This window comes from Engystomops pustulosus, chromosome 1 (assembly GCF_040894005.1).
Source record: "Engystomops pustulosus chromosome 1, aEngPut4.maternal, whole genome shotgun sequence".
Taxonomy (NCBI): Eukaryota; Metazoa; Chordata; class Amphibia; order Anura; family Leptodactylidae; genus Engystomops; species Engystomops pustulosus.
In genome coordinates, this window is record NC_092411.1 from 163,847,169 (window position 1) to 163,873,393 (window position 26,225).

The 26,225-nt window shown below is 42.9% G+C and overlaps 1 protein-coding gene across 1 annotated transcript in view; it reads right to left on the bottom strand.

Annotated features, from left to right (window-relative positions):
• Positions 1-26,225, bottom strand: part of LOC140121604 (phospholipid-transporting ATPase IK-like) — a 671,195-nt gene that overhangs the window by 106,720 nt on the left and 538,250 nt on the right. Inside the window, exon 19 of the mRNA XM_072141425.1 lies at positions 10,576-10,687. Coding sequence (XP_071997526.1) covers positions 10,576-10,687 — 112 coding nt within the window. The remainder of the gene's footprint in view (positions 1-10,575; positions 10,688-26,225) is intronic.

A 26,225-nucleotide genomic window follows, 5' to 3' on the forward strand; every position in this document is an offset into this window, starting at 1 on the left:
ATATGTGTGTTATTCATATTTATTTTTATGTCTTATTTTCTTAATAAAGTACTTAATAAAGTAAGATTGGACCTGAATACTCTTGATTCTTTTTTGGTTTCAATCCTTCATGAGTGTTAGCATTAAACTTTATATGGTGAAGGCATTAAAATATAACTTTTATTAATATTACGTTTAAAAAAAAAAAAAAAACAAGATAAAAAGTATGTACTTTCAACCACCAGGATAGTCTCACTGATCTCTCAGGTAATATGGCTGAGATACATCGATGATATATTTGTTGTTTGGAGTAAAACAAGACAGGAGTTTGAGGATTTTGTCATATCACTAAACCACAACAACATAGGATTGCGCTTTACATTTGACATCCATGAGAACGAACTACCTTTCCTTGATGTTTTGATTAAGAAAGACCACCGTGGCCACGGTATACAGAAAACCCACGGCCACTAACGCCCTACTCCGATGGGAAAGCAATCATCCCCTCCCCCTTAGACGTGGCATCCCCAGGGGCCAATACCTAAGACTTAGACGAAATTGCTCATCCATCCCAGAGTTCAAAAGACAAGCGACTGACCTCAGGGATAGATTCCTCGAAAAGGGATATCCGGACGGTATATTAAGATCCGCCTACAAGGTGGCACTAGAAAAGGACCGGACAGCCCTACTCAACTCACCTAAGGACAAATCCCATAAAAAAGAACCGATAAGAATGATTACCACATACAGTGGTGATGCGGACTCTATCAGACGCATCATAGCAGACCACTGGCCCATATTGAACATGGACCCAGACTTACACGATGTGATAGGCCCCTCTCCGCAGCTAACATACAGGAGAGGACGTTGCCTAAGAGACTATCTAGTGCAAAGTCACTTCATAGCACCAGAACAGGAAACATGGCTGACCTCTGACATCAAGGGCAACCACAAATGTAGTGGCTGCGTAGCCTGCCCTGTAATGCATACATGTAAGAGCTTTACAGCCAATGTGACAGGTAAATCATTCGATATTCGGTCCTTTATTAACTGTAGAACATGAGGTGTCATATACAGAGCAGTATGCACGTGTGGGCTAGAATATATAGGTAAAACAAAACTTGAACTTAGACGAAGAATTGGAGCTCATCTGGGCGACATCACCCACAATAGGGACACCCCGGTCGCCAGACACATGAATACATGCAATGCAGGAAACATCAATCACATCAAATTTATGGGGATTGATGTGGTGACCCCAAATCAAAGAGGGGGCGATTGGGATCGCGCTATCCTACAGAGAGAGACCAAGTGGATATTCAGATGTGATACAGTAGCTCCAAAAGGCCTAAATGAAAACCTATCATATGCACCTTTTATTTGAATAGAGGGTTTTATATAGATCTATTTACATATGATGGAATCTCCATGTGATGCATTAGTCACGCAGTGCCCTAATGGCAATTTAGTGGCTTAAAATAACTTAGAGAGGGAAATAACTTAACATGGGAAATAGTCTACTGAAATTTGTCCTACCTTGACCAACCTTAAAACAACTTTTATAGAGTGTCACTATTAGTCCCAGTAGCCATTGAACAAATTACCTATGTAATATCTGAACACTAAATTCATAATGCCTTCTCCACTGCTGCGCCAAGATAACAAACCCCTGTAAACTAGGCGACTGGGTACTGGCCTCCCCGGGGAGCCATGGCAACGCAAGCCGCTCAAATCGTGCCTAAGAACCAATACTGACGTGCCTCCATGTACTTAGCAACCGATGACGTAGCAAGATGCCCAGCATGTGACGGATCCCCAGCATGTGGGTAAGTACAACGGTACCAGATGACGAGGCTCCCACTACAACTTTACTCTCACACATCTCAAGTGTTAAAATCACAGGTGAGATGTGATGACGATCCAACCAATCAGGCAGCAGTCTGATAATTGATCACATGGACCAACACCCTTAGGATAATCAGTGCTACAGTTCTAAATGACATGTGTTCTGTCTTCAACATTCTGTGAGAAAAAACACCATGCTGCAGGCACCCTGTGGCCTGGCCTTTGTTTACTTGTCATTGGGTGCGGGGCTATGCACTGACCACAGCCCTTTGGCCCCCTTTTGGATGTTCTGACAGCTGCCCAGATCGTCTCAGGCCACATTACTGTTTTATTATTCATCTATTTGATTTAACCCCTTCCCGACGTGCGCCGTACAGGGAGCGGCGATCCGTCGCCATGGTAGCCTCGGTTGTTCCGAATACCCGAGGCTACATCGTTTTCACCCATGCATCACAATGTGCTAATTGCATATTGTAATGCATGGGGAGTAAAATCCATGTATACTGCCATACTGTAGTATGGTAGTATATGATAGGATCGATCAGACTACCTAGGGTTAGAGTACCCTAGGGAGTCTGAAAAATAGTAAAAGTAAAAATAAAAAAAGTTTTAAAAAAAAAATTATAATAAAAAAAAACCAAAAATTCAAATCACCCCCCTTTCCCTAGAACTGATATAAAAATAAATAAACAGTAAAAATCATAAACACATTAGGTATCGCCACGCCCGAAAATGCCAGATCTATCAAAATTTAATAAAGTTTTTTCACTACGTTTAACCCTGTAACGGAAAATAGCGTCCAAAGTCGACAATGTCATTTTTTTTCCATTTTGAAAAATATAAAAAAATTAATAAAATGTGGTCAAAAGGTCGCACAGTCCCAAAAATTATAGTAATGAAAATGCCATCAAAATTCTCAAAAAATTACACTATCCACAGCTCCGTACACCAAAGTATGAAAAAGTTATTGGCCCCAGAAGATGGCAAAATAAAAAAAAAATATTTTGTACAGGAGGTTTTAATTTTTTTAAATGTATGAAAACATTATAAAACCTATACAAATTTGGTATCCACGTGATCGTACCGACCCAAAGAATAAAGTAGACATGTCATTTGGGACACAGAGTGAAAGCTGTAAAATCCAAGCCCACAAGAAAACGTCACAAATGTGGTTTTTCACCATTTTCACTGCATTTGGAATTTTTTTCCTGCTTCCCAGTACACGCCATGGAATATTAAATACCGTCACTATGAAGTGCAATTTGTTACGCAGGAAATAAGCCATAACACAGCTCTTTATGTGGAAAAATAAAAAAGTTATAGATTTTTGAAGTTGGTGAGTGAAAAATGGAAGTGAAAAAACTAAAAAAGGCCAAGTCGTTAAGGGGTTAAGGACTAGGACCCAGAGGACCCTCTTTGCAGCTTTCAGAGGTGAGCTTCAAAGGAATGGTAGAAGCAATATTTTGTGTAACTTGCAAGTTGATCTAACACTGTTACACCTTGTTTAGAGAGAATAAAGTTATTTGTGATAAGTTTGTGCAGATAGGTATACTGAACACACCCAAGGTCCTCAGCTTCCTGGCTGAGTGTATGTAGATCCAGACACAGTGGGACACATTTACTTACCCATCCCGTCGCGATCCCTGCTGTGCGTTGTCCAATGAGGATTCGGGTCTGCTGCAATTCACTAAGATCGTGCGTTCAATTTCCTGCATGTGTCGCTTCCCTGCAAAGGTCCACCGGAGTTCACCATCTTCTTCCTGGTGCATGTAAGTGCTTAATCTTGTGACACAATTTTGTTTTTAAATTCCGCGGTTTGTCCGAAACAGTCAGGTTGCCGGACGACCATGCCCCCGATTCGTGACGCACTTAAGCCGGCGCTGATGTACCACAATCCAACCGCGTCCGCCAAAAACCAGGGCCAATTCGGCGCAAAAAGGAAATATTCGGGAAACCCGACAGAATTGCAGTGCGCAGACCCTTAGTAAATGTGCCCCAGTGACTGTGGTAATATTCTCATATTTGTTATTCATTGCTACCTTCCTTCTAAAATAAACTTTTAAAATTATGCTAGTACCATTCTGCAAAATGCAAAATGTATGTCCATGAACGTAATTTCTTATTAATCACTTATTCTTTTTTACTGTTTGTTATGATTGTGATTTTTTTACACCGTTTACTTCTCTTACATTGTAATGTACTTTTGAAAACTGTGATAAAATTGATTGAACATCAAATTATGCTAATGTGCACAAAGGGGCTCTGGGGGTTGTTTCCAAAGCCCCTCAGCGCAGCAGCCTCATAGGCTGTTACAATGAACAGAATATGTCTCACCCTCCGTCTGTGTATTATAGTGGTAGCAGAATGTGCTGGGAGACCTTCTTTTCTCATTATAACAGCCTGTGAAAATACACCTCTGAAGGGCTTTTGGAACACCCACCAGAACCCCTCAGGCTTATTAAAAGATGATTTTTAGAAGGAAGCCATGGATAACAAATATAAGATTACATATAAGTAATATAAGTAATACAAGTAATACATATAACAGCTTATCATATAGTCTCTATTTTCATAAAAAAATTAGCTCATTACAGCAAAAATTATTAGGATGAGAAATGTGTAATTTCTAAAACAGGTTAAATTAACATACATATTAAGAAAGAAGGTGGAGGGGGAAGTGGGGGAAGTGGTGGTTAGAAAAGGGAGGTGGCTTATACCAGGGTAAAAGTTGTTTGGGTGAGCCTAGCTTCAGTCATTTGGTGTTAAGTTGAGGGAGGGGTTTCTCCTATTGGAAACTTCCATCCAAAGGTCCCACATGTTGTGGAATGTATTCAGAGTGCCTTGTCTGAGGGCATTTGTTTTTTCTAGCAAACGCTGTAGGTTTATAGAAGCAAAGAGTTCTGATATTGAAAGGGAGGTTGGTGACTTCCTAGATCTTGCAATCAATAATTTAGTCTGGAGTATATGAGTAAATTCTAGCCGTATAGAGAGTATTTGTTATAGGAAGATAAGATATCTCCAGTTCTCCTTCAAAAGGGTTTGATTACAGGGCATTCCCAAAACATATGTACAATTGTGCCTCTATGGCCACAGTTCCTCCAGCATTTATCAGACGATCTTGGGTAAATGCGGGCCAAATGTGTAGGTGTATAGTACCACCTACATAAGACTTTCTGATGAACTTCAGTAATATTTGAGCATTTAGAGGCTTTTGCGGACTAGTAGTTGGCCTCTTTCCAATGTAGCATGGAAAATTCCTGTCCTAGGTCTTTTTCCCATTTGATTAGGTATGCCATCTTGGAAGAACCCCCTCCCTCTACTAATAAATCATAAAAAGATCTATAATTTTGCAAGAGGCAGATTCTGGGGTTATATAAAAGATTATCTAGGGAAATAGGGATTTTGGTCTTTTCTATCTTGTAGAGGAAGTGTTTCCCTTAGGATTGACGTTTGTTTGGATAAATGCAATGGTAGTTTGTATTTTTCCCCAGTTTCCTCTACTAAGAGTATTAGATCTTTTTGAAGAAGCTCTTGTATGTAGGATATCCCTCTATCAGTGAATGGTTTGGATAAGAATATTAGATTGAGAAGTTCAAGTACCTGTATAAGAATGTTTTCTATAATCTTGGTTTCTTAATTTTTACATGCTGCAAGTATATATTTCCATGCCTTAACCGAGGAACTTAGAGTTGGAATTTTTGGGAGAGGGAGACGTGTGTGGATAATGTGTGCTAATATGAGTTGGATGAGGGGATGGTTTTTATTTAAGTCGTTTATTTAAATCTCTGGCCAGCTTGATGTTGCTGAGTATGTCCACTATCTTTTAATTTGTTGTAACAGGAAGGTTGTGTGGTAATGGTATAAATCGGAAATGTCCATTCCTCCTAATATTTTGTGTGAGTATAAAATGTTTGCAGCTATCCTGAGTTTTCTGTTTTCCCAAATTAAACGTAAGCATTTGGCGTTGGAGTTTATCAGAAATTTTGGAATAGGGACAGAAGTAGTCCTAAAGAAGTATAGTATTTTGGGCAGTATCATCATTTTATATATGATTATTTTCCCCATCCATCTTAGTAGAACTTTACTCCTATTGTCAAGTTTTTCCTGTAATGAGGTTACTAGCTTCGTTAGGTTAATTGCTGCAATATTGCTTAGGGGACTAATTATTTTAATACCTAGATAGGTGATTGAATTTTTTTTCCCATTTAAATGGGAATACCATACATATTTGTTGTTGAAGTGATGGTGAGATATTATATCCCTAAATTAGGGACTTATCAGTATTAATATTATAATAGGAGACTCTATCAAAGTCTTCTAATGAGTTCATGATACCCAATTGAGTTTAATGGGTTAGATATTGTTAGAATAATGTCATCTGAGAAGAGACCACTGTTGTGTTGACCAAGGCCAGCAGGGATACCAGAAATAAGGGGATTCATTCTTATTAGTTCTGTTAGCGGCTCTATTATTAAAGTAAAGATCAATGGTGATAGGGGTCAACCCTGGAGGGTACCGTTTGTTATTTTGAAGGTATCCAATAGGGTACTATTAATTAGGACTGAGGCAGAGGGGCGAGTATATAGTGCTTTTATCGCTTCAGAAATCCTGCCTCTGAAACCGAATTTATTCAAGGTCTCAAAAGGAATCCAAGGTAAGGAGCAGAGAAGGCATCCGAGAGGAAATAAGGCTGATTATTCTGCAGGTTCTGCAGGAGCTTTTCATCCCCTTGTAAAGCCGTTGTAAATCATTGTGGACCTATGTGGGCAGAACCTCTAACAGTCTCAAGGCCATTAACTTAGAATAAATCTTTGGGTTGCAATTAAGCAAAGATATGGGACGGAAATTTGTTGTCGATGTAGGGGGTTTGCCCAGTTTGGGAATAGCCACGATTGTTGCCTGAAGCATTTCTGATGGTAAATCTACTGTATTAGCCGCTAGGTTGAAATCTGGCCCCATATAGGGAATTAGAGTTTCATGAAATAATTTATAACATTCATTTGCAAACCGTCAGAGCCTGGGGTTTTTGTTTTTTCGAAGACCTTAATCATTTGAGTACCTCTTCTTCAGTAAATGGGAATTTATGGAACAGAATTTTGAGTCTGTTTATGATGGAAGTTGGATTTTTTTCTAAGAATTTCTTGATTGCCTCTACAGAGGGTTGTGGAGTAGGGGGGGTTCATCTTTCAGGTTATAGAGTTTTGCATAAAATTTTCTAAAGCAATTTGCAATCTGGTCTGGGTGGGTGACCTTAATATTTGGATTATCTTTCGTGTTTATAAAAGGTATGTTAAATTTGCTTTGTTGCTTTTTGACCTTTCTAGCCATTATTCTGCTTGGTTCATTGTTTGAAATATAATGTGTCATTTTCCATGAGGTCATTTATCTATCATGTTCTTCCAGGAGAAGAGTGTGTAGGGAGTGTATTAGTGAGAATAATTTCTCATCTAAGAAGGAGGGAGGGGTATTCTGTAGTAGTCGTTCAGTTGTTGCTATAGCTGAGAGGGTATCTTATAATTTATTTTGTATTTTTGTTTGTTGTAGCAAATTTCTAGTTGCTTGGGGCGACCCCCTAATAAAGATTTTATGTGCATCCCATAGTCTCAACGGGTCTATGTCAGGTGTGTTGTTTAATGTGAATCTTTCAAATTCAAAGCTTCTTTAATAATTTTGTGATAGACTCATTAAAAAAGTGTTGTTTCTATACTGTCTGGAGTTAAATGATCTAGGATGTAGATGAAGTTAAAAAAAAATTGGGGTATGGTCTGACCAAGATGCTGTGCCTATTGTAGCAGTTTTTGTGATTGTTAATGTCGATCTGTTAGCTAGGAATAAATCAATCCTGGAAAAGGTCCTATATCTGGATGAATAGTAGGTGAATGTTCTCGAAGATGCGTTGAGGCATCTAAAAGTATCAGATACATTTTGTAGCCACTCACCTATAGAGGGGGTAGATCTATTTCTGCCTGAGGTAGAGTCAAGTGTGTTATCTGGTAGAATATTAAAGTCCGCGCATACAACCAAACAACTTTTTGGACCCTTCTAATTTTCCTCAATAGCTTCTTTAGTCCTGTCAGTCCTGTTCTTGTATGGAAGAGGCTTTAGAAGAAGGTGGATGTTGGTCCTGGATGTTTTGAATTCCCAAGGACTTCAGTAGACTGATCGCGTCTTCTGATCTTCTCAACGCCACGGTTTTTACATCCTTGTGGAGCAGAAGTTTCGTGTGCAAGCCCCCTCTATATGCGATGTCTGTGTAAAGCTGTGTAAAACAGTAAAGCTGTTAGCAGTGCAAAGTCCTTTCTAGCTTGGAGAGTTGCCTGGTAAAGGTCTGCATAGAGTTGTATGTTCTCGTATGGAGCTGGAAGCGGTTTCTTCTTGCATGCAGGATACATTAAGGCCTCTTTTATGTGAAAGAAGTGTATTCTGGATATAGTGTCTCTAGGGACCTCAGGAAGAGATTTAGGCTTTGGAAGCCTATGGGCTCCATCTATTATGATTTCTGATTCTGGTGCATCGAGAAGCAGAACTTTGATTAGAGATGTGAGATAATCCCTTATGTCAGCGGTGCAATCGTTTCCGGGATGCCTCTGAACTTAAAATTGTTTCTGTGGCTTCTGTCTTCTATGTCAGCTAATTTCTCTTTTATTGCTGTCACATTGTCTGCTAGGGAATAGTGTGCATCTATTAAGTCATTATGTGAACCAGTCAGCTTCCCCATTTTGGATTCTACTCTATCTCCCAATTCCTCTATGTTGTTACTCAGTTTCTGAGCTATATATGTAAGTTCTGTATGTAGAGAGCCTCTTAGGGCCATCATCATTTCTTTTATAATGTCCTCTGAAGCAGGGACAGCAAAAATGGGGTTTTCTGTGAACTGGAGTGATGGTAATTCTGCTACATTATCTGCTGATGTTGACAATCGTGGTTTCCGCTTTGCAGGGCTAGCAGATGGAGATGCTGTGAAGGGTGAGGTTTCACACGTGTTGGGTGCCATCTTGGTTCTTATCAGCATGCCTGTGTTTGCTGATGTTCCCTCATACCCTGTCGGCAGAACAGAATATGTTCTAGGAGGCATTGGAGAAGTTTGCATACCTGGAGTTTGCAGGTAATTTTTGTTGTTTGTCGGGGATGTTGTTTGTCGCGGCTACTGGACAGTGCCGAGCCTCTTGAGCTGGAGTGTGCGCCTAGCTCCGAGGATCCCGGTCCGACGTGAGCGTTTTTTTTTTTCAGGCCAAGATTTTCTTCTGGTGGCCATCCTGAGGTGCAGGGATGAAAATTATATGTGTCCGGAGGTCCGAGGGTCGCTTTGTGTGCCGCTTTAGGAGGCCTTACAATGGAGCTTTAGTGATGCACGTCAGTGCTGGAACTTGTATAGGCCACACCCCATCATGGTCGATTTTGATGGTAGGTTGTTTTTGCTAAACAGAGTAGGAATTGTTTCCCTTGTACGTGAATTGCTGTATAATGGGGAGCTCACCCCGGTACACGGCTTAAATAATGCTTATACGTAGAACTGGGTTTTACATAAATTACTTTTGGTTAAACACCAGGGGGTTTATTTATCCTTATACCAGCTCCTTAGGACAGTTCTATGTCTATTTTTGGGGCTTCGCTGCTCGTCAGATACATTAGTTGCTTTGGCCCTTTAATAAATGTTCTTATGGTCTATTTTCTGTCTGGGATTTTTTTTTCAAAAAGTCCCAAAAGAGTCTCAAAATGCATAAAAAGTCGCAGCACAAAGACCAGCTTAGGACGGGATGAATATGGTGTTGCACTAGAAGTAGTTCCATGTTTAGGCCAGATTGCACTCATAGCACATGATAAGCAGCAATACACAAAGCATGGAATACACAAAGGGCATTACTAAATATACACTAAAATAAGGTAATTTATAATTATGAATAGTTTACCATGGGAGACATTTATAATTTTTTTTATGTTGTGATAAATGTCTCAATGTTCAATGTTCCTTTGTTTGTATTTTTTCAAATTTCTTCTAATTTGTCTTTATTCATAAATATGTTTGTTTTTTATTAATCACATGTTGCTGTTGGTTATACTCATTGCATTTTGCTTTTTTATTAATAGTAATAAAACACAAAAATGTATACATGCTCCTGGTAACAAACCTAAAAAAACACAAGGTAATAATTGGCAAACCAAATATCTGGACCTGAAATCCTCTTTAATACTTCACATGCTGGGACCACAATGCTCTGTTAGAGAGATTTTTTTCCTTTATTGATAAATCCCTACTTTCCCAATTTGCTGGGAAAGGCTTAGGAAAACCAGAAAAGTATGAAAGGAGATCCTCCCTGTGGTTCTTACATTGTCAGTCAGTGTGTTCCATAGATCCACAACAGTTTTCACTGTTCCAGGGGTACTGTACCTTGTAGTTGCTTCATAGTATGTGCTTAAAGCAGAGGCCATTGGCCCGTAGTTCTGCTGAAGTGGTAACTTTCTTCATTTGTTTTGGGATTTCCCCATAATAAAACATTATTATGTTGGTGTGTTAGTGGTTGACAGACTTCTAGCGTCCAGTTTCTACTAAGGTCCAATTTTCAGCATACAACAAAGCAAGTCACAGATATATTCCTAAAGAATGTGTATTTATAAGTCCAAATGTGTAGTGTTATACTGCAAAGAGTAACTGTTAATATAAATAAAAATAAATCAATATATGTATGAATTGTATATATGGTATGTCTACATAGTTATCCCATCTATTTGAGAAATATCTTTGTTTATTACCTTGCTTGTCTCCAGTCAGCACCCACACTTTAATATTGCCATTTTTTAACAGCTGTATTGTTTCTGGAACACAGTCTTGTAGCTTATCTTCAATTGCTGTAGAACCTAGCAACTAGAAAGAGCACATAAGAGCATCAGTGAAGACGTTCTTTGACAAATGTTTCACTTACAAACTGTATTAAGGACACTTTGTGGTTTACCAGAAAATTACTGCTTATGAAACTGCAGTGGATCTCCATCCAGACAAGAGATTATTCCATAATCTGTCCAAAAACTGACCTCCCATCAATATCAAGCATAATTCAACAGGGATACTTACTCATAGATGCAGGCACAGTGACTGTGGTAATCTTCTTATATTTGTTTTCCATGACCGCCTTCCTTCTAAAATCAACTTTTAAAATGATGCTAATGAGCCTAATGAGTTACCAAAGTCCGTCAGTGATTTGGCTTTACACTCACATTTACTGCACAAATACTAAGTAAGAAGGGATGAGAGTAAGACAGTGTAACTGTCTGTGAAGCCAGATGTAAGAAGGGCTAGCTTAGGACCTCGGGTCCATTAGCATATTTTTAAAAGTGATTTTAGAAGGAAAGAGGCTATGGATAACAAATATAAAAATATTTCCACACTCCCAATGCCTGGATCTATGAGTAAACAGATGATTACCTGTTCATGTACCATAGTGGGACTAATAAAAAGTGTAAAAAAAACCTTACTTTTAATTGGAAAAATAATGAAAATCACCAGACAAACCCTACACATATGATATTGCCACATCCTTAACAACCGGATTTTGAGCACCATAAAAAATATTTTTTAAAGGGGAATTGCTTCTGAATGTGCAGTATGTCCGTGGACTATGTAATGTAAGGCATTGCCTGAGGTTACCACTTGCAGCGGGAATACTGATATGTAATGACAGGGGCTTTAGAAAAGGGGTAGCAGCCATAGCCTGGAATGTCAGAAAGCCCAGCCACCTTACCGACCACACTAAAGAATGGAGGATACATATAATGCTAGGTGTAGTAAAATGTATATACCAGTACAAATCTGAGCCAGCAGCCCAGATAAGAAATGTTGGGGGTGGGGAAAGCAGGACAGTGGGACTGGAAATATCTTATCTCTACAATCAGCCCTCTACTATTACCATGTGGTGAACTGCTTCTGGGCGCAGGGATACGAAAACTTCCTGACAGTGAGGATATACATATGTGTGTATGAGTGTATAGATGTATGGATGTAAATATGTAAGGTCTATATGCTGTATATCTGTGTATATGTGATGTATATGTGTGTGTGTGTATATGTGAGATGTATATGTGTGTTTATTGTTTGAGGTGTCAATATACTGTATGTATTGTAGGGGTTCAACTCAAATGGTAGCCTTTAGAGAAGCGCCAGGCAGAAGTCTTTCAGATGAACAAAACTCCTGTCTTTATTTTGGAATTAAAAAAAAACAGGAAAAGGTGCTTGCTCCAGCCAGCAAATTAAAATGCATAGTCCATATGATAAATCTCAATCCATGTCAATAAGCACAGCACACATTAACAGGCACAGTACCGTACTTCACCCTCCAGGGTTAGGAGCACCTTTCCAGTCCTCAGACTTCCCAACACAGCAAGGCCCAGCTCTGGTTCTAACATCCACTGTTTTCCACTGAGCTACACACACAGGTAGGTACCACACACCATTTCACCCAACACAGCTGGCTTTACATAGGGCTGTAAGCCCTGGCCTGGAACGTGGGAGCAGCCATTCCACCCAGCACTGTGACTGCTCCAGAAAAAACCTGTCCCGGATTTAGGTGCACCAAAATAACAAAACTGTGTCAGTGGCTGAATGCCGATGACACCGGCAATACTGGTTTTTACTTCACTGAGGCCAGGCACCATGGTGACACTTTTTTGGTTTATTAATGTACACTCATCACCCTACCTTGACAGAAAAAAAACTGCAATGTAGATATTATTTCTAAGTTATTGAAAAAAAAAAATGGAAATATCACGGGGTCAATAAATTATGATAAAAATATGCCAAGTCTGGATGTTAGCACTATGTATAATAATAATAATCTATATAGCGCCATTAAATTCCATAGCGCTTTACAAATCATAGGGGACATATACAAATATATTACATTACAAAGAACAAACAGTCATATGGAACAATAGGAGTGAGGGCCCTGCTCACAAGAGCTTACATTCTATGAGGGTGTTGACACAAGAGGTTGTAGAATGGTCCAGCCATTCTTTATAAGGGAACAATATAAAATAATTTAATAAACAATTTAATAAATAAAAATTTTGCTGCTTGAACCAGCCATCAGCCGCCATCTTATTTACAGGGTCCTATGTAAAAAGGACAGCAGAGAAGCCTGGAGCTTGATAAATATCTGCTGTTTGCCGGATAACAGATGGGAGATAGGACATAGGATGGATTAGTAAAGGGAGAGTTGCATGCAGTTTCATGCAGTTAGCAAGTGTGATAGGTTTGCCTAGAGAGATGGGTTTTCAGAGCACGTTTGAAGCTTTGGAGGTTGGGTATTAGTCTGAGAGTCCGTGGGAGGGCATTCCAGAGAATTGGAGCAATTCGGGAGAAGTCCTTGAGTCCATGAGAGATTTGAATTAAGGTAGAGATTAATCTAATATCACTGGCAGATCGAGCACGAGAGGGGCGATAGAAGGAGATGCGAGAAGAGAGATAGGGAGGTGCAGCATTATTCAGAGATTTGTGGATGAGGGTTATTATTTTAAAGTCAATACGGAAGAAGACAGGCAGCCAGTGTTATGATTGGCACAAACCAGAGGCATCCGTGTAGAGTTTGGTCTGAAACACGAGCCTGGCTGCTAATGTAAGAATAGATTGTACATGTAGAGGATAGAGTTTAGTGAGTGGAAGACCAATTAATAGGGAGTTACAGTAATCTAGTCGAGAGTGAATAAGTGCAACAATTAGCATTTTAGAAGTTTCCATTGTCAGAAACGGTCGGATTGTGGACATGTTTCTGAGATGCATCCAGCAAGAGCGAGCAAGAGTTTGAATATGTGGTTAAAAGGAGAGGTCAGAGTCCAGCACAACCACCATACAGCAGGCCTGCTGTCACGGTGCTATAGTGATCCCACAGTCCGAGATGGAGAGGTCAGAGTTAGGCAAGTAAATAGATGGTAGAAACAAAAGAAGTTCAGTCTCAGAAAGATTAAGTTTCAAGAAGAGAGAGGACATGATGTTAAAGACAGCAGAGAGACAATCACTAGTGTTCTGGATTAAGGCAGGGGTGATGTTACGTGCAGAAGTATATAGCTGGGTGTCATCAGCATAAAGATGATACTGGAAACCAAATTTTCTGATGGTCTGTCCAATGGGGGCAGTATAGAGGTAGAATAGAAGAGGACCTAGAACTGAGCTCTGAGGAACCCCGACACTAAGAGGAAGATGAGAAGAGAAAGATCCAGAGAGGGAGACACTGATAGAGAGATCGGTGTCACGGGTGGTCCCGCGAACCATATTGCGGGTCGCAGGCTCACCCGAGCTGCCCTGCCCCCGCCAGCGCATCTCACCTGGCCCGGCTCCCGGATCGCTCCCCTCCACGGTCCGCGCGCGTCCCTGACTGCTAGGGAGCGCAGCTCCTTCTCCAGATTTAAAGGGCCAGCGCGCCATTAATTGGCGCTGGCCATATTGCCCAATTCTATACAAGCCTGCCTCTTCCTGCAAGCCCTGCCGGATCTTTGTGCCTCACAGCCTGAGAGAAAGCTTTACTGCGATTAGCCTGTGTTCCTGTGTCTCCTGCGTTCCTGTGTCTCCTGCGTTCCTGCGTCCCTCCGTGTTCCTGTGTTACCTGAGCTCCTCCGTGTTTCCGTGTACCAGTGATCCTCTGTGCTGCTGTCCTGTGTGCTGTGTTCCCGTACCCCTCTGCTTGGACCTCCTGTTGCTGACCCCGGATTAAACTCTGAAGTTGCATCTCTGCCGCCTGCCCTGAAAACATTATAAACCTATACAAATTTGGTCTCCCCGTTATTGTACCGACCCAAAGAATAAAGTAGACATGTCATTTAAGGCATCCAGTGAAATCCTTAAAATCCAAGCCAACAAGAATGCGGCGCAAATGCGTTTTTTCACCAATTTCACTGCATTTGGAATTTTTTTCCCGTTTCCCAGTACAGGGCATTGAATATTTAATACCACCATTTTGAAGTGTAATTTGTTACGCAGAAAATAAGCCCCAACACAGCTCTTTACATGGAAAAATAAAAAAATGCTGTGGATTTTTGAAGTCGGAAAGTGAAAAATGAAAACGCAAAAACAAAAAAGGGCATTGGCGAGAAGGGGTTAACTGTTGCTGTAAGCCACGCGGGTTGTAATCTAGCCCGACTATACTTGTTACTAGAGATGAGCAAACATACTTGTCCGAGCTTGATGCTCGTTCGAGCATTAGCGTACTCGAAACTACTCGTTGCTCGGACGAATACTTCGCCCGCTCGAGAAAATGGCAGCTCCCGCCGTTTTGCTTTTTGGCGGCCAGAAACAGAGCCAATCACAAGCCAGGAGACTCTGCACTCCACCCAGCATGACGTGGTACCCTTACACGTCGATAGCAGTGGTTGGCTGGCCAGATCAGGTGACCCTGGAATAGACTAGCCCCTGCCTGCGCTGCTCGGATCATTCTGTGTCTGGATGCCGCTAGGGAGAGAGCTGCTGCTGGTCAGGGAAAGCGTTAGGCTGTTCAATTAGAATAGTGTTAGGCAGGAGTGATTCTACAAGAACCCAACAGCCCTTCTTAGGGCTACAATAACGTTATACTTTTTTTTTTTTTTATTTGCAGCTAGTACCATATTGTGAGGAATTTGCAGGGGGACTTGCTACCGTTGTGTTTAGCTCTTAGTGACACACATATCCACCTCAAACACCAAAGTGGGAAAATTTATTAGGGGTTTGATTTCACTTAGGCACAGTCTGCCATTTACTTTTTATTTTACGTTTATTTTTTCATAACTCAGCGTCATCTCATCTGGCATAGCAGTGTGCTTTCATACTTGGCTAGAAAATAGCCATAGGAGAATCCAAACGGCTTACTTACGCCTACAATAGCGTTATATATTTTATTTCTGGTTGATCTGCTGGTGGCTGTCCTTGCTGCAGTGCATCTACTACCAAATTGTGAGGAATTTGTAGTGAGACTTGCGACCTTTGTGTTTAGCGCTTAGTGACGCACATATCCATCGCAAAGACCGAAGTGGGAAAATTTATTAGGGATTTGATTTCAATTAGGCACAGTCTGCCAGTTTCTTTTTATTTTACGTTTATTTTTTTAATAACTCAGCGTCATCTCATCTGGCATAGCAGTGTGCTTTCATACTTGGCTAGAAAATAGCCATAGGAGAATCCAAACGGCTTACTTACGCCTACAATAGCGTTATATATTTTATTTCTGGTTGATCTGCTGGTGGCTGTCCTTGCTGTAGTGCATCTACTACCATATTGTGAGGAATTTGTAGTGAGACTTGCGACCTTTCTGTTTAGCGCTTAGTGACGCACATATCCATCGCAAAGACCGAAGTGGGAAAATTTATTAGGGGTTGGATTTTAATTAGGCACAGTCTGCCAGTTTCTTTTTATTTTACGTTTATTTTTTTAATAACTCAGCGTCATCTCATCTGGCATAGCAGTGTGCTTTCATACTTGGCTAGAAAATAGCCATAGGAGAATCCAAACGGCTTACTTACGCCTACAATAGCGTTATATATTTTATTTCTGGTTGATCTGCTGGTGGCTGTCCTTGCTGCAGTGCATCTACTACCAAATTGTGAGGAATTTGTAGTGAGACTTGCGACCTTTGTGTTTAGCGCTTAGTGACGCACATATCCATCGCAAAGACCGAAGTGGGAAAATTTATTAGGGGTTTGATTTCAATTAGGCACAGTCTGCCAGTTTCTTTTTATTTTACGTTTATTTTTTTTATAACTCAGCGTCATCTCATCTGGCATAGCAGTGTGCTTTCATACTTGGCTAGAAAATAGCCATAGGAGAATCCAAACGGCTTACTTACGCCTACAATAGCGTTATATATTTTATTTCTGGTTGATCTGCTGGTGGCTGTCCTTGCTGCAGTGCATCTACTACCAAATTGTGAGGAATTTGTAGTGAGACTTGCGACCTTTGTGTTTAGCGCTTAGTGACGCACATATCCATCGCAAAGACCGAAGTGGGAAAATTTATTAGGGGTTTGATTTCAATTAGGCACAGTCTGCCAGTTTCTTTTTATTTTACGTTTATTTTTTTCATAACTCAGCGTCATCTCATCTGGCATAGCAGTGTGCTTTCATACTTGGCTAGAAAATAGCCATAGGAGAATCCAAACGGCTTACTTACGCCTACAATAGCATTATATATTTTATTTCTGGTTGATCTGCTGGTGGCTGTCCTTGCTGCAGTGCATCTGCTACCAAATTGTGAGGAATTTGTAGTGAGACTTGCGACCTTTGTGTTTAGCGCTTAGTGACCCACATATCCATCGCAAAGACCGAAGTGGGAAAATTTATTAGGGGTTTGATTTCACTTAGGCACAGTCTGCCAGTTTCTTTTTATTTTACGTTTATTTTTTTCATAACTCAGCGTCATCTCATCTGGCATAGCAGTGTGCTTTCATACTTGGCTAGAAAATAGCCATAGGAGAATCCAAACGGCTTACTTACGCCTACAATAGCGTTATATATTTTATTTCTGGGTGATCTGCTGGTGGCTGTCCTTGCTGCAGTGCATCTACTACCAAATTGTGACGAATTTGTAGTGAGACTTGCGACTTTTGTGTTTAGCGCTTAGTGACGCACATATCCATCGCAAAGACCGAAGTGGGAAAATTTATTAGGGGTTTGATTTCAATTAGGCACAGTCTGCCAGTTTCTTTTTATTTTACGTTTATTTTTTTAATAACTCAGTGTCATCTCATCTGGCATAGCAGTGTGCTTTCATACTTGGCTAGAAAATAGCCATAGGAGAATCCAAACGGCTTACTTACGCCTACAATAGCGTTATATATTTTATTTCTGGTTGATCTGCTGGTGGCTGTCCTTGCTGCAGTGCATCTACTACCAAATTGTGAGGAATTTGTAGTGAGACTTGCGACCTTTGTGTTTAGCGCTTAGTGACGCACATATCCATCGCAAAGACCGAAGTGGGAAAATTTATTAGGGGTTTGATTTCAATTAGGCACAGTCTGCCAGTTTCTTTTTATTTTACGTTTATTTTTTTAATAACTCAGCGTCATCTCGTCTGGCATAGCAGTGTGCTTTCATACTTGGCTAGAAAATAGCCATAGGAGAATCCAAACGGCTTACTTACGCCTACAATAGCGTTATATATTTTATTTCTGGTTGATCTGCTGGTGGCTGTCCTTGCTGCAGTGCATCTACTACCAAATTGTGAGGAATTTGTAGTGAGACTTGCGACCTTTGTGTTTAGCGCTTAGTGACGCACATATCCATCGCAAAGACCGAAGTGGGAAAATTTATTAGGGGTTTGATTTCAATTAGGCACAGTCTGCCAGTTTCTTTTTATTTTACGTTTATTTTTTTCATAACTCAGCGTCATCTCATCTGGCATAGCAGTGTGCTTTCATACTTGGCTAGAAAATAGCCATAGGAGAATCCAAACGGCTTACTTACGCCTACAATAGCGTTATATATTTTATTTCTGGTTGATCTGCTGGTGGCTGTCCTTGCTGCAGTGCATCTACTACCAAATTGTGAGGAATTTGTAGTGAGACTTGCGACCTTTGTGTTTAGCGCTTAGTGACTCACATATCCATCGCAAAGACCGAAGTGGGAAAATTTATTAGTGGTTGGATTTCAATTAGGCACAGTCTGCCATTTCCTTTTTATTTTACGTTTATTTTTTCATAACTCAGTGCTTTCATAATTGGCTAGAAAATAGCCATAGCAATAGGATAGCATCGTTTGGTTTTAAAAACTAAAAAACACAAATAAAAAAACACAAAAAAACACAAAAAAAAGTTAAAAAAAAATTAAAGTTATAACTTTCATTTTCAAAATGTTTAACCCGAGGGCTAGGGGTAGAGGACGAGGGCGGGGACGTGGGCGTCCAACTACTGCAGGGGTCAGAGGCCCTGGTCCTTGGCGGGGTGAGACACCACCTGCTGATGAGGGAGCAGGGGAACGCCGCAGAGCTACACTCCCTAGGTTCATGTCTGAAGTTACTGGGACTCGTGGTAGAGCACTGTTGAGGCCAGAACAGTGCGAACAGGTGATGTCGTGGATTGCCGACATTGCTTCGAGCAATTTGTCCACCAGTCAGTCTTCCACGCAGTCCACCCATGTCACCGAAATCGGCACTCCTCCAGCTCCTGCACCTCAGCCTCCTCCCCCCCAGTCTGCCCCCTCCCAGGAAAATTTGGCATTTGAACCGGCATACTCTGAGGAACTGTTTTCTGGACCCTTCCCACAGTCACAAACCACTTGTGCGGTTGCTGCTGAGCAATTTTCCGATGCCCAGGTTTTCCACCAGTCGCAGTCTGTGGGTGATGATGACCTTCTTGACGTAGTGGAAGAAGTGTGTAAAGAGGTGTCCGACGATGAGGAGACACGGTTGTCAGACAGTGGTGAAGTTGTTGTCAGGGCAGGAAGTCCGAGGGGGGAGCTGACTGAGGGATCGGAGGATGATGAGGTGACAGACCCAAGCTGGGTTGAGAGGCCGGGTGAACACAGTGCTTCTGAGACGGAGGAGAGTCCTCGACCAGAACAGGTTGGAAGAGGCAGTGGTGGGGCCAGACGGAGAGGCAGGGCCAGAGCAGGTGCATCAGCGCCAAATGTTGCCCGTAGACAAGCTTCCATGGCGAGGGCTAGATTTTCAGAAGTCTGGAGGTTCTTTAAAGAAACACCGGATGACCGACGGACTGTGGTGTGCAACCTTTGCCAAACCAGGATCAGCAGGGGTTCCACCACTACTAGCTTAACTACCACCAGTATGCGCAGGCATATGAATGCTAAACACCCCACTCAGTGGCACCAAGCCCGTTCACCTCCGGCCGTGCACACCACTGCTCCTTCCCCTGTGTCAGCTGATAGTCAGCCCCCTGCCCAGGACCCTGGCACAAAAACCCCATCGTCGCCTCCACGATCCTCCACAGCATCCACCAGCGTTCAGCTCTCCATACCCCAGACGCTGGAGTGGAAACGGAAATATAGTGCAACCCACCCGCACGCCCAAGCCCTTAATGTCCACATCTCCAGATTGCTTAGCCTGGAGATGCTGCCCTATAGGCTAGTAGAGACCGAGGCCTTTCGCAACCTCATGGCGGCGGCCGCCCCTCGGTATTCGGTCCCCAGCCGCCACTACTTTTCCCGATGTGCCGTCCCAGCCCTGCACCAGCACGTGTCAGACAACATCATCCGTGCCCTGACCAACGCCGTTTCTGACAAGGTCCACCTGACCACGGACACGTGGACGAGTGCTGCCGGGCAGGGCCACTATATATCGCTGACGGCACATTGGGTTAACTTGGTGGAGGCTGGGACCGAGTCTGACCCTGCGGCTGGTCATATACTGCCGACGCCGAGGATTGCGGGGCCTACCTCGGTCCAGGTCTTTCAGGCATACTATGCCTGCAGCGCAGAGCGATTGTAGACTGCCAGATGTCAACTTCCACCAGAACTGGTAGTCAGGTCAGTCAGCTTCCTCAAGTCTACAATGAGGAGTGGACGTGGATGTCTGATATCTGTCAGGTGCTGAGTAACTTCGAGGAGTCAACACAGATGGTCAGTGGCGATGCCGCCATCATCAGCCTCACCATCCCGCTGCTTGGCCTGTTGAAAAACTCTCTGATCAGCATGAAGTCGGAAGCTTTGCGCTCGTCACAAGAGACGGGGGAAGAAGATTCCCTTGTTGATAGCCAAAGCACCCTTAGGTCTGTTTCTCAGCGCATATCGGAGGAGGTGGAGGTGGAGGAGGATGAGGAGGAAGAGGAGGAGAATGTTGGCGAGACACAAGAGGGGACCATTGTTCAGTCCTTCACTGTTCAGCGTGTATGGGCAGAAGAAGAGGAGTTGGAGGAGGAGGAAATGGACAGTCAGGCCAGTGAGGGGAGTGAATTCTTACGCGTTGGTACTCTGGCGCACATGGCAGATTTCATGCTAGGCTGCCTATCCCGTGACCCTCACGTTCAAAGAATTTATTCCAGCACCGATTACTGGGTATTCACTCTCCTGGACCCACGGTACAAGCAAAATCTTTCCACTCTCATCCCTGGAGAGGAAAGGAGTGTGAGAATGCATGAATACCAGCAGGCCCTGGTGCACAAGCTGAAACAGTATTTCCCTTCTGACAGCGCTAGCGGCAGAGTGCGTAGTTCTGTGGGACAAGTAGCGAGGGGGAGTAGGCGAGCAGGCAGCTTGTCCAGCACTGGCAAGGGTACGCTTTACAAGGCTTTTGCCAGCTTTATGTCACCCCAGCAAGACACTGTCACCTGTCCCCAGTCTCGGCAGAGTAGGGCTGATCTTTACAGAAAGATGGTGAGGGAGTACGTAGCTGACCATACCATTGTCCTAAATGATCACACAGCTCCCTACAACTACTGGGTTTCAAAGCTGGACATGTGGCACGAACTGGCGCTGTACGCCTTGGAGGTTCTTGCCTGCCCTGCCGCTAGCGTGTTGTCCGAGCGGGTTTTCAGTGCAGCTGGTGGCATCATCACCGATAAGCGTACATGCCTGTAGGCTGACGCTTATTAAGATGAATAAAGTCTGGATTTCTCATAATTTCCAATCTCCACCAGGTGAAGGAAGCTCAACCTGAATAATTTATGCACTCCTCCTCCTCCTCATTTTCCTCCTTCTCCTCCTCTTTGTACACTAAAGCAGAGGAAACTGGCTATTTTTTGACAGGGCCCACTGGCTCTAGCTATAGTACTTTATGCATTTAATTTTTCTGGAGGGCCACCTACCCGGTCCTCTGTTTTAAACAATTTTTGGGAGTGCCACATACAGGCACTCAATCTATTCAATTTTTCTGGAGGGCCACCTACCTGCTCCTCTGGTTTGAAAACTTTTTTGGACTGCCACATACAGGCACTCAATCTATTTCATTTTTCTGGAGGGCCACCTACCTGCTCCTCTGGTTTGAAAACTTTTTTGGACTGCCACATACAGGCACTCAATCTATTTCATTTTTCTGGAGGGCCACCTACCTGCTCCTCTGGTTTGAAAACTTTTTTGGACTGCCACATACAGGCACTCAATCTATTCAATTTTTCTGGAGGGCCACCTACCTGCTCCTCTGGTTTGAAAACTTTTTTGGACTGCCACATACAGGCACTCAATCTATTTCATTTTTCTGGAGGGCCACCTACCTGCTCCTCTGGTTTGAAAACTTTTTTGGACTGCCACATACAGGCACTCAATCTATTCAATTTTTCTGGAGGGCCACCTACCTGCTCCTCTGGTTTGAAAACTTTTTTGGACTGCCACATACAGGCACTCAATCTATTTCATTTTTCTGGAGGGCCACCTACCTGCTCCTCTGGTTTGAAAACTTTTTTGGACTGCCACATACAGGCACTCAATCTATTCAATTTTTCTGGAGGGCCACCTACCTGCTCCTCTGGTTTGAAAACTTTTTTGGACTGCCACATACAGGCACTCAATCTATTTCATTTTTCTGGAGGGCCACCTACCTGCTCCTCTGGTTTGAAAACTTTTTTGGACTGCCACATACAGGCACTCAATCTATTCAATTTTTCTGGAGGGCCACCTACCTGCTCCTCTGGTTTGAAAACTTTTTTGGACTGCCACATACAGGCACTCAATCTATTTCATTTTTCTGGAGGGCCACCTACCTGCTCCTCTGGTTTGAAAACTTTTTTGGACTGCCACATACAGGCACTATCCAAATTAAATTGTCTCCATAGCAGCCTCCACACGTTGTCTCCATTGCTACCTCCAAAAGTCGTCCATATAGCTGCCTCCATACATACCTTATCAAACGAGGTGTGTCAGGCAGAAATTTGGGTTGTTTTTATGGATTCCACATCAAAGTTGTTAACTTTGTCGCCACCCTGCTGTGTTATCCACAAAATATACTGGCAAACTTTTACCATTTACGGATATTATTTCAGCGCTTCTTGCGCATCTGTTTACATTCCCCTCACCCGCCATATCCCAAACTTATAAGAACGCTACTACACTTAACTTGGTGCAGGCTGGGACCGAGTCTGACCCTGGGGCTGGTCATATACTGCCGACGCAGAGGATTGCGGGGCCTACCTCGGTTCAGGTCTCAAAGGCCTACTATACCTCCTCCTCCTCCCACCCCTCCTCCACCTCCTCCGAATTACCATCCGTGGGCATGGCGCCATCAGTCGGTAGCTCTAGGCACAGCAGCAGTGCCGTCGCTAAGCGACAGCAGGCGGTGCTCAAACTGCTGAGCCTAGGCGATAAAAGGCACACCGCCCAAGAGCTATTACAGGGCATTCCACATCAAACTTGTTAACTTTGTCGCCACCCTGCTGTGTAATCCACAAAATATACTGGCAAACTTTTATCATTTACCAATATTATTTCAGTGCTTCTTGCGCATCTGTTTACATTCCCCTCACCCGCCATATCCTAAACTTATAAGAACGCTACTACACTTGATCTTATACAAAAGGTTCTTAGAAGTGCTGTTTGGGGAGTAGCCTAGAGACAGGAGCTTGGATTGGCGAAAGCTCGCCTGGCAGCGGAGCGCCAGCTCCATGCCAAGATCCAACTAACATAGTTTTAACTGCAGCACCTTTAATCTACTACTAGTTCACTGCCTCCATACATGGTCCCCTTATCAAACGAGCTGTGTCAGGCAGAATTTTGGGTTGTTTTCATGGCTTCCATGTTAACTTTGTCGCCACCCTGCTGTGTAATCCACAAAATATACTGGCAAACTTTTATCATGTACCGATATTATTTGAGCGCTTCTTGCTCACCTCCTTTGGTTCCTCTCTGCCACCCATTGGTTTGAAGCCTGAGTCCATTTAGGGTATGTCGCCATGCCACTCTCTAGCCTGCCGCTGCTGCCGCTGCCTCTGCATGCCGTCCCCTATAGTGTCAGGGTCAATTATTGGATGTTTTAGATGCTATCTAGCTTCATTCTGTCACTCTGTCATGGCCATGCTGTTGCCCATAATTTTGGCATAATGGTGCATTTAAGCAGCCTCAGAGGCATCCATGCATGCTGCCCCTGCTGTTTCCTGTCCATTTCCGTGGTGTTTCCATCCTTTTCTGAGGTTCCCAGGTGTTTGGCCAAGCTTCCCTGTGCAGAGCCTTGGTCCCCTTGAAAAATGCTCGAGTCTCCCATTGACTTCAATGGGGCTCGTTATTCGAGACGAGCACTCGAGCATCGGGAAAAGTTCGTCTCGAATAACGAGTACCCGAGCATTTTAGTGCTTGCTCATCTCTACTTGTTACCTATTGGAATAAATTTAGAAGTCTAATGAAGCAGTACAGATTTGAATGTCTCCCATTTAAAATTAGTATAATTAGTATCTGATCCCAGTCTATATCCTGTTGTGCGGCCATGAAATTAGCATCCGTATTGTTTGAAATCACAAGGTCCAACAAAGAATCACCTCTTGTGCGATCTTCTACAAGTTGTACAATAAAATTATCCTGCAGAAAGTTGATATGTCTCCCGTTCACAGATGAAGAAGAGCCCGAACTGCAATTAATATTTGTAAAGTTAAAGTCTCCCATGATCACTACTGTCCCCTGTCCTGTGCAGCCCACTCCATCTCTTTATACAGGTGACCCTCTATTTTCTCAGAGATATTGGGGAGTCTATGAATTACACCAAAAATAATTTTCTCAAAGCTCTCCTGGCTTTGAAATTCAACAAACAAAGTTTCAGCCTCCTCACACTCTTCATTGGCCACGGACTCATTCACAATCGCTTTTAAGTCTCTTTTGACATACACACATACATCACCTCTCCTCCTATTCGCCCTGTATTAATAGTCTTTTTACTGACACATATATCCTCACTATTGTTTTGTAATAAGTGGCTCTCTCTATCCACTGCCTTACTCCCCCATTCACCACCCACTTTGTCACCCACCAACATAACCTGCCCCCTCTCTAACCTATAAAACTCTTTAGTTTCTTCTTTGTCCTCCTTCCTCAATCCTAGTTTAAATATAATGCCACCCCATGCTCCCCAGTACAGCAGCTCCCCTTCCATTTAGGTGCAAAATTTCTGCGGAAGACAGCTTTATATCCCCCTGAGCTCCTGCTATCTGCTCTATGCAGTGCATAGTACCTGTGCCATCTGAATTCCATATACACTCACCGGCCACTTTATTAGGTACACCTGTCCAACTGCTCGTTAACACTTAATTTCTAATCAGCCAATCACATGGCGGCAACTCAGTGCATTTAGGCATTTAGACATGGTCAAGACAATCTCCTGCAGTTCAAAACGAGCATCAGTATGGGGAAGAAAGGTGATTTGAGTGCCTTTGAATGTGGCATGGTTGTTGGTGCCAGAAGGGCTGGTCTGAGTATTTCAGAAACTGCTGATCTACTGGGATTTTCACGCACAACCATCTCTAGGGTTTACAGAGAATGGTCCGAAAAAGAAAAAAACATCCAGTGAGCGGCAGTTCTGTGGGCGGAAATGCCTTGTTGATGCCAGAGTTCAGAGGAGAATGGGCAGACTGGTTCGAGCTGATAGAAAGGCAACAGTGACTCAAATCGCCACCCGTTACAACCAAGGTAGGCAGAAGAGCATCTCTGAATGCACAGTACGTCAAACTTTGAGGCAGATGGGCTACAGCAGCAGAAGACCACACCGGGTGCCACTCCTTTCAGCTAAGAACAGGAAACTGAGGCTACAATTTGCACAAGCTCATAGAAATTGGACAGTAGAAGATTGGAAAAACGTTGCCTGTAGAGATGAGCGAACATGCTCGTCCGAGCTTGATGCTCGGTCGAGCATTAGGGTACTCGAAACTGCTCGTTACTCGGACGAATACTTCGCCCGCTCGAGAAAATGGCAGCTCCCGCCGTTTTGCTTTTTGGCGGCCAGAAACAGAGCCAATCACAAGCCAGGAGACTCTGCACTCCACCCAGCATGACGTGGTACCCTTACACGTCGATAGCAGTGGTTGGCTGGCCAGATCAGGTGACCCTGGGATAGACTAGCCGCTGGCCGCGCTGCTCGGATCATTCTGTCTCTGGATGCCGCTAGGGAGAGAGCTGCTGCTGGTCAGGGAAAGCGTTAGGGTGTTCTATTAGCTTACTGTTAGGCAGGAGTGATTCTCAAAGAACCCAACAGCCCTTCTTAGGGCTACAATAACGTTCTACTTTTTTTATTTTAATTTGCATCTTTTACCATTTTGTGAGGAATTAGCAGGGGGACTTGCTACCGTTGTGTTTAGCTCTTAGTGGCACACATATCCATAGCAAAGACCGAAGTGGGAAAATTCAGTAGGGGTTGGATTTCTATTAGGCAATAACTCAGTGTCATCTCATCTGGCATAGTAGTGTGCTTCCTTTGATACTTGGCTAGAAAATAGCCATAGGAGAATACAAACAGCTTCTTGAAGCCTACAGTAGCGTTCTATATATTTGATTTCTGGTTGATCTGCTGGTGGCTGTAGTTTCTGCAGTGC